This window comes from Carex rostrata, chromosome 23 (genome assembly GCF_964058835.1).
Source record: "Carex rostrata chromosome 23, lpCarRost1.2, whole genome shotgun sequence".
Classification (NCBI taxonomy): domain Eukaryota; kingdom Viridiplantae; phylum Streptophyta; class Magnoliopsida; order Poales; family Cyperaceae; genus Carex; species Carex rostrata.
The window spans coordinates 3893016-3901339 of NC_135940.1; the positions used below are offsets into that span (position 1 = coordinate 3893016).

Genomic DNA, 8324 nt, shown 5'->3' on the forward strand with positions numbered 1-8324 from the left:
GAAAAGAAAAATAAAAATGTGATATTTTTTTATGGGAACATAAAAAAATAACATAGATCACATCTGACGGTTTTATTTTGATGTTTAAGTTTTAATCTTTGAGTTATTTAAGTTTTTGAAAATAGAGGCATGATGGAGACACAAAAAATAAAGGTATTTGAACTCTCCTCATTTTTGTTTGTCAATGCATAATCCTCATAGTATATGCCTACTAGTAGTGATGTATTGTTGTAGACACATTGTAAACTATTTTGAAAGATAAAATGCTTTTGGTAGAACCGTAGAAGGTAAAAACACCAATTTTTTGTTGGCTGTATACTGGCTACCAATCAGCATATGTATTTCTAACACAAGTAATTAGCATCGGTTTGTTCATTTCTTGTCTAGAGAGAAATTGTGAGACAATTATTATCTAACCAGATGTAACAGGTGGGATCCCATGCGATTGGTTCAATGGTGAGGCAGTTTTAATATGGGCCTTGCTTCTCTTTGTGGGCCGTGGACCTTCATACAATCATACTTATTTATGAGGGTACTAGTAGATTGCACCAGAGGGACGCAAGGCCCATATTAAAAAATTGTTAGTCGGAATATGTGCAAAAATAACCGGATCTTCATTGGTTAGACCACATGGTGAACTAGTTCAATGGTTTGTTTAATTACTTAAAATACTTGTGTCCATATATGAGTAGGGGTGGCAACGAACCAAACCTGGTTTGATTCGTTTCAAACCGAACCCATTTCGAACCGAACCCATTTCGAACTACACATTTTTCGAATCGAACCCGAATCGAATCATGAGCTAAATTATTTTTTAGCAGTCCTAGTTATACCGGTAGTTTATACATTAATTTTTTCTCGCGGGACAATTCACATGGCTTCCTTTTACCGGTATGAACTATGAAATGAGTGTTTTTAAGTTGAAAAATTGTTCATGAAAAAATACATCAGAGACGGCTTTCCTGGTATGAACTATGAGAGACGATCGAAAAGAAAGGAGAGACAGTCATCTAGGCCGAAGAGAGGAGTGACAGCCGGAGAGAACCAGTCGCCGAGAGCGTCGGCTATATTTTATAGCTAGAGGGAGAGTGAGTTAGGAAGAGGTGGAGAGAGAACTAGGTTTGAGATTTGAGAGCGAGGGAGTGTCGGCTAAGTTAAATTATTACTCTCTATCTTGAATTTTAATTTCATCAGGTAAATGGACGGCCGATGTTATTATGAGATTCGAACCATAAAAATGATCGAACCCATTTCGATCGAACTAGGCTAGGTTTGGATTTGGGTTTGGTTTGAATTAATTCCGAACCGAACCTGGTTTGGTTCGTTTCAATTCGAACCCATTTCGAATCGAATTAAACTCGAATCAAACCCGAATCAAACCCGAATCGAATCACGCACCTCGAATTTTTTTGCCAGCCCTATATATGAGATATGAAGATTTTTATAAAAGTAATTATCTGTAATAATTCGCACATACATATTTAACAATATAATATAATATTGAATTTATAGATATATATATGTCACAATTTAACATCCAAATAAAATAAACGAGCTGACTCCGACTCGTCCTGACATGAGCTTGAATTTTGTCCATCTTGACTCGGATCGACTTGTTTACAGCCCTTACATTAGTACATTGCTTAATTTACAAATTTAAAACGGAGCAATTTATTTTCTTTTCTTTTTCAAAATCTTTACAAAGGCTGCGAAGTTAAAACGGAGCAATCTCATTTGACTAAATTGTATCAAATTTCTTGCAAAATGTCACAAGAAATGACCAACATCATAAATAAAATATAATGACACTACAAACTAACTACAATCTGCATGTCCATTATCCAAACTACACAAATCAAACACACTACAAAGAAATCAACCTCAAAAAACACACATTAAAATTACAATAAATCACGGATCGTGCCACAAATAAATAAATCTGAACTTGGCAAAAAATAAAAATAAAAAGGTAAAAAAAGAATCAAAACCCTCACTATCAATGGTTTATTCATTCAGCATTTCACCATGACTCGTGCTAATTATCTCTTCTAGATGAACACGCCGGCCGCAACTACCATCAAACCGACCATGCTAAACCACCGTGTCGCCACAACTCTGAATCCATCATTATCATCAGCCGCTTTCTGATCTGCTGCATCATCAGAATCAGGTCCCGGTGCATCGGCCACGGGTTGATGCTTCTTGGTCTTCTTCCCCTTGGCCGGTTTGGGAGCATCTGCAACCGAAGCAGGAGCGGGTGCCGGCGCCTCTACAGGTGCAAACAATTCCTCGGGTTTCAACACGCCGTCAATTGAGAAGATCGCAACTGGCTCCTTATCGAGCACTGTGCCGATGATCTTTGCTGGCGAATCCGCCTCCGTCTTCAACGTGATGTGATCTCCGTCGTTCTGCACGGTGAAATTGAAGTTCTTTGCGGTGCCATCAGTGGCGAGGGTGTTAACAACGCCATTGCTGGATTTGAGTTGGTCAAGGGAGTAGTAAACCGGGATTGCATGGAAGAGGAGAACCGAGAGCTTGGCTTCGGCAGTGAGGTTCTTGAACTTGGACACGAAGGGTTTCATGGCGGAGTCCGAGGGGCAAAAGATGGTAATGCCTCCGTCAACGGAGGATTGAAAGGTGGAGGCGGCGTCTGGAGTGGAGAGCAACAGATCTGCGAAGATTTTGCAACTTTTCTTGGCCATCAAGGAGGTGAGGTTAGCGGGAGGAGGAGGAGGCGCTACGGCGGCCACTGGGGATTGCGCAGTGGGGGCGGAAGCCGCTTTGGCCGGGGCTGGGGCCGCTTTGTCCGGGGCTGGGGCCGCTTTGGCCGGGGCTGGGGCCTCTTTAGCGGTGGCGTGAACGGTGACGGCGAGGTGGTGGTGACCGGATGTGTGGATCCGGGCAATGTGGTTGTGGGCAGTGGAGATTGAGAAGAGAAGAGAAAGGAGGAGAGCTGAGATGGCGATGCGATGCATTGTGGAAACGGAGGGGAGAAATTGAATTGAATTGGATTGAGAGGAGAGGCGGAAGGAGATGGATAGAGTGGGGAGTGTGTAAGTGGAGAGGTAGAGTGTGAGGAAGGGAAAGGGACTACTGGAGAAAGAAGGAAAGTAGATGAACTGGGAAATTGGCACCCTAAAGTAAATCAAAATTTGATTTTTGAGTCCGAACCATCCAATCTGTTCTGCCACGCATATTAAAGGGACCTGATTCTGATCGGACAGTCTTTGATTATATTCAAAACTTAAATTACTGCAGAGAACATGGACAAAGGGAATTACTGGAGAACGAAGGAAAGCAAAGGACTGGAGGGATTAACAGACTTGGGGTGATCATTTAAGTGTGTCGCTGACAAGTGGGTCCAGATTCTAAAAGAAACAAAACCACACTCGTGCCAACTAGACTATCACGTGCTGTATGAATTTTGCGGATCCAGTTGAGTTGATGTGTGTCGGTTGCGGGTAATTTAACTGAATGATCCCTATGTTTTTAATGTTTAAAGTTTGTGTGTTTCTCTTAATTTAATTGTTTCCACATAGGTCCTTAATTCCTTATGGGGCCCCAACAACGACATGGCCTTTATACCCGGAATTACTGCCTAGATTTCCTTCTTAAAGGGCGACCGCATGTTACGACTCACGTTTTTGTGTTGATTTAAAAAAGATCTTATCATTAGAGCACTTTCGTTTTAATTATAAAATTATTACAAATATTGATGTGTATTTATTATTTTAATTATAGAGATATAAAGTATTTGTTGGTGAGCAGATTTATTAAAGAGTGAGGTTATGGTGTTATGTGCAGAGTAGATTGGTATCTACTACGACTCAATATTTTCATTCTTAAAATTTAAATAGTTAAGTTGAACTGTTAAAAATTTCTTTTTTAATGTTAAAAAATTATTAGATCAGGTGATTTTTTAGAATGAAGCTATGTTACTATGCATAGTACAGATCGATCCTTGCTATGGATCAATTTCTCTATTTAAAATTCAAATAGTTGGTTCAAACTATTCAACATGATCTTCATATTAAGATGTAATGGATGACCAAATTTTATATTTTATATAATTTTCTTACTACTTTTTAGATAGATAGAAAATCACAATCTAAAGATTTTGGAACATTCGAAAATAATGATTTTCTATATATCTAAAAAATATAAAATTTAATATTTTAATATAGAGATCATATTGAACAGTTTGGATAAATTATTTGGACTTTGAAAATAGAGAAATTGATCCATAGCGCATACCGATCCGCGCTCTGCATATTACCATAACCTCATTTAATATTCTACCTATCTAAGAAATAATAAAAGAAGTTCTAAAACATAAAATTTTGATCTACAAGTATATTTTCATATAGAGATTATATTAAATAGTTCAAATTGATTGTTTGCGCTTTGAAAATGAAGATATTGATATAAATATATCTTCTTTCTATTTGTTAAAAAGGAGCTCTTTAATTATTTTATTATGACGTCAATAAAATAAAATAAAATCAAAGATATGGAATAAATTTAATATTCATAACCACAGGATTAAATCAAAGATACTCTTTATTTTTATTTTTGTAGTTTTTAGATTCAATTTAAAGATACTCTTTATTTTTGTAGTTTTTTATTGGCTAAGATCAAAATAATAGCTCATGGGCTTTGATGCTACCGATTCGTTTTTGTGATTTTTAAAGTTCAAATAATCGATATGAAGTACTCAACGTGTTCTTCATATTAAAATGTGCTTAGAGATCAAATTTTATATTTTTATAAACATTTTATTATTTTTTATGGATTTAAAAAAAATAAAGTTTTTCAGATTTTATTTATTTATTATTATTCAAAACAATAATTTTAAAAAATTCTTAAAAAATAGTAAAAAAAATAAAAAAACTGTAAAATTTGACCTCCAATCACATTTTAGTTTGAAGAACACGTTGAACACTTCAAATTAATAATTTGAACTTCGAAACCGTAAAAACAAATCGGTAGCACCAAATTCAGGAACTACCATTTTGATCTAAGCCAAGTGCTCTCTCTCCCGATATTTTTAAAAATACCATTTTCGGAAAATTAATAAACCAAAACACCATTTTCAGAATTTTTTATTAAAAACAGCATGGCCGCTTCTGTAGAAAGCGGCCACATACAATCGGGCCGCTTTGGTGGGCTGCGGCCACTTGAAAATAGAAAATTTTCTTTTTTTTCCTTTTTTTTTTTTTTTTTTTTTGAAAACAGAAATTTTTTTATTATTTTTATTTTTTGTATTAAAATATTAGAAATGTTGAATATATTTCTTTGAATATAGATGGAATGCAATATAATTTGATTTATTAGAAAGACTGCAACAAATAACCCGGATCAATATTTTTCAGGCCGGATTTTTCGCGGCTGTAAGAAAAATTAATATATTTCTTTATGTGTTATTGGAAAAAAATAAAAATAATTAGATTTTGAGTTATTGATCCCGGTTCAAAAGTCACTTCTCGGTAATCCAGAAAATATTATGATCCTTCTAGTACATTTAATTTATAAAAAGTTGTATCTATTTTTGAAAAAAAACAAAAACTTTAATTTATTTAATGATTGTTTTTAAAAAATAATTCTCAAAATAGATATAATTTTTTTATAAATTAAATGTATTAGAAAGATCACAATATTTTCTGAATTATCTAGAAGTGACTTTTGAACCGGGATCAATAACTCAGAATCTAAACATTTTTATTTTTTTCCAATAACACATAAAGAAATATATTAATTTTTCTTACAGCCGCGAAAAATCCGGCCTGAAAAATATTGATCCGGGTTATTTGTTGCAGGCTTTCTAATAAATCAAATTATATTGCATTCCATCTATATTCAAAGAAATATATTCAACATTTCTAATATTTTAATACAAAAAATAAAAATAATAAAAAAATTTCTGTTTTCAAAAAAAAAAAAAAGGAAAATTTTTGTTTTCCAGTGGCCGCTGCCCACCAAAGCGGCCCGATTGTATGTGGCCGCTTTCTACAGAAGCGGCCATGCTGTTTTTAATAAAAAATTCTGAAAATGGTGTTTTGGTTTATTAATTTTCCGAAAATGGTATTTTTAAAAATTTCGGCTCTCTGATAAGCCAAAATGATATATGTTGAAACCTAGGGTTTGTTGTGTAAATTAAGCCGAGTTTTGTTGAAATTAGAATTTAATTAGGTTAGAAATGTTTAAAAGTTCAAGTTATTGCCCTAGCTGTGTTTATTTTGTAGGCAATCAAGTGCTTGGAGCTTAACGGAGGAAGACGAGCTATCTGGAGCAAGAAAGCACGAAGTCTGGCGAATTTTCACTTTTATTGCGGGCCGCAATTTATTTCTTGCGGGCCGCAACCAACTAGTCAGAACTGATTTGCAGAACAGAAAATTTGTATTATTATTGCGGCCCGCAATGGAGGTTATTGCGGCCCGCAATAAACAGTTCCAGAGCGAGATTTTTGCTATTATTAGTTGTTTTTATTTTCTGAAAAAGGGATAACTGTTTTTAGGGACGAATTTTAGACATTAGAAAGGGAGAAAAGCACAGGAGAATAGGGAGAAAAAGGAGAGACGAAAGGAGGGAGAAGAAGATAGCGAATTCTTCGAGCGGTTACATTGATTTCTTTCTTTTAGAACTCTTTTACTTGTTATTTCTCTTGTGTGCTTCAGCCATGATTGGCTAAGGTTATTTCTAGGGTTGATTAGGGTTAGACTTGAAACTTATGTCATGGATTAGTTGATTTTATATTATATTTACTTGTTCCTTGGTATGATCTTTTCTTTATATTATTTGATTGTGATAACTTAATCGAAATTGCATGAAACCCTAGGATTCGGTATTTACAATTGAGAAATTGAGTATTTAGTCCTGACCATAAAGAATAGGGTATTTGATAGGCTAAGTACCGAGAGGCGACGCTTATCTTATACGGGCTTAACCCGATAGGTTAGAAAATTGTACCAAGTACCGAGAGGTGACGAATAACTTTCTATACCAATTGGGACAGTTAAGAACTTAATATACTTTGGATTAGTGTAACTAAGTACCGAGAGGTGACATTTATGCTAATTTAAAGACGGTATTAACATAGAGATATCACTTTATACCGATAACATTAGACTGTGCCTTCATAATTATAAGAACAACCTTAATAAATCAATTAATCGTGACATTAGTGGATAGGAACCCTAAGAGACCCTGATTTCTCATTCTTGCTTAAAAACTACATTTAGACCTAGAATTTAGTTAATTCAATTTGATCAGCAACAAACCAAACCATCATAAAAACAAACAAATTCATTTTATTTCCTTTTACTAAATTAAATTAGTAGGTTAGGTTTAATATTCCGAATTGTCCCTGTGGAGACGATCCCTAAGTACTACTTGACAAGGTTGTACACTTGCAACCGAATTGAGGGTAAATTAGGATTTATTACTTGTGTAGTAAAATTCAAATCACTCTCTCTCTCTATATATATATTGATTAAGCGTCGAACTGAAAATATTATTAGCTAGATGGTAACAGAAATTTAAAAAAAAAAAAAAATTGCTAAGTTGAAGATAACTACATCTTAGCATTACACAAGTTATAGTTATACTATAAACATTAAAAATATGCTAAAACAAAACAAGCATCTTTGCATCAAACATGACCACATCTTCAATTATCCAGTAAATCATCTTTTGGCTGCCACCCACCCTTTCTTTATTTATCAAAACATCTGATCCATAGATGTGTTCCAAATTATTTGGCAACTTAATTAGTTCAACATGCAAATAATTAAGAATAAACAATTTGACTACTAGATTCTTCAATACTTTGAAAATCTTAGAGTTATATTCTCCTCAAATTACCCCAAAAAAAACTGCCAATAATATTTGACAATATACAGATATGATGAAGGCAAGTTTAATATATTAGCATAATGTCTCAGTCGTAAAACAATTTAAATGAACTTTAAAAATTAAATTTAGTGCATTTATTTTTAAAAATATACTTCTAAAATTATAAAAGTTTATGTGGATGTATATTTTGGAAACCAAAACAAAATAAATCATTAGATTGGCATTTAAGTTTCAATTTTTGAAGTGTTCATATATAAAAAATAAATAAAAATTGTAACAGCTTGTAACAGCTTAAATTTATCAAGAAGAAACTATCAAAGATTTAAATAGCATTTATCGTGTCATAGCAGAACGATTAAAAAAATGGTGATATGCCCATATTGTACTACTATAGCGCGCTACAGCACCAATAGCATCATAGTTTTAATTTTTTATAGTTTAAAAATACTATAGTAGCACTATAGCGCGTTATT

The 8324-nt window shown here is 34.0% G+C and overlaps 1 protein-coding gene across 1 annotated transcript; it reads right to left on the reverse strand.

Moving 5' to 3' along the window:
• Positions 1 to 1819: 1819 nt before the first annotated feature.
• Positions 1820 to 3071, reverse strand: LOC144575090 (fasciclin-like arabinogalactan protein 1). The gene has a single exon (XM_078325210.1). It carries the CDS (start codon positions 2973 to 2975, stop codon positions 2049 to 2051), a length of 927 nt encoding a protein of 308 aa, XP_078181336.1. The 5' UTR covers positions 2976 to 3071; the 3' UTR covers positions 1820 to 2048.
• Positions 3072 to 8324: the final 5253 nt, after the last annotated feature.

Bases quoted from the DNA above. Each gene is read 5' to 3' on its own strand.
- LOC144575090 (XM_078325210.1), bottom strand. From the start codon at position 2,975: ATGCATCGCATCGCCATCTCAGCTCTCCTCCTTTCTCTTCTCTTCTCA.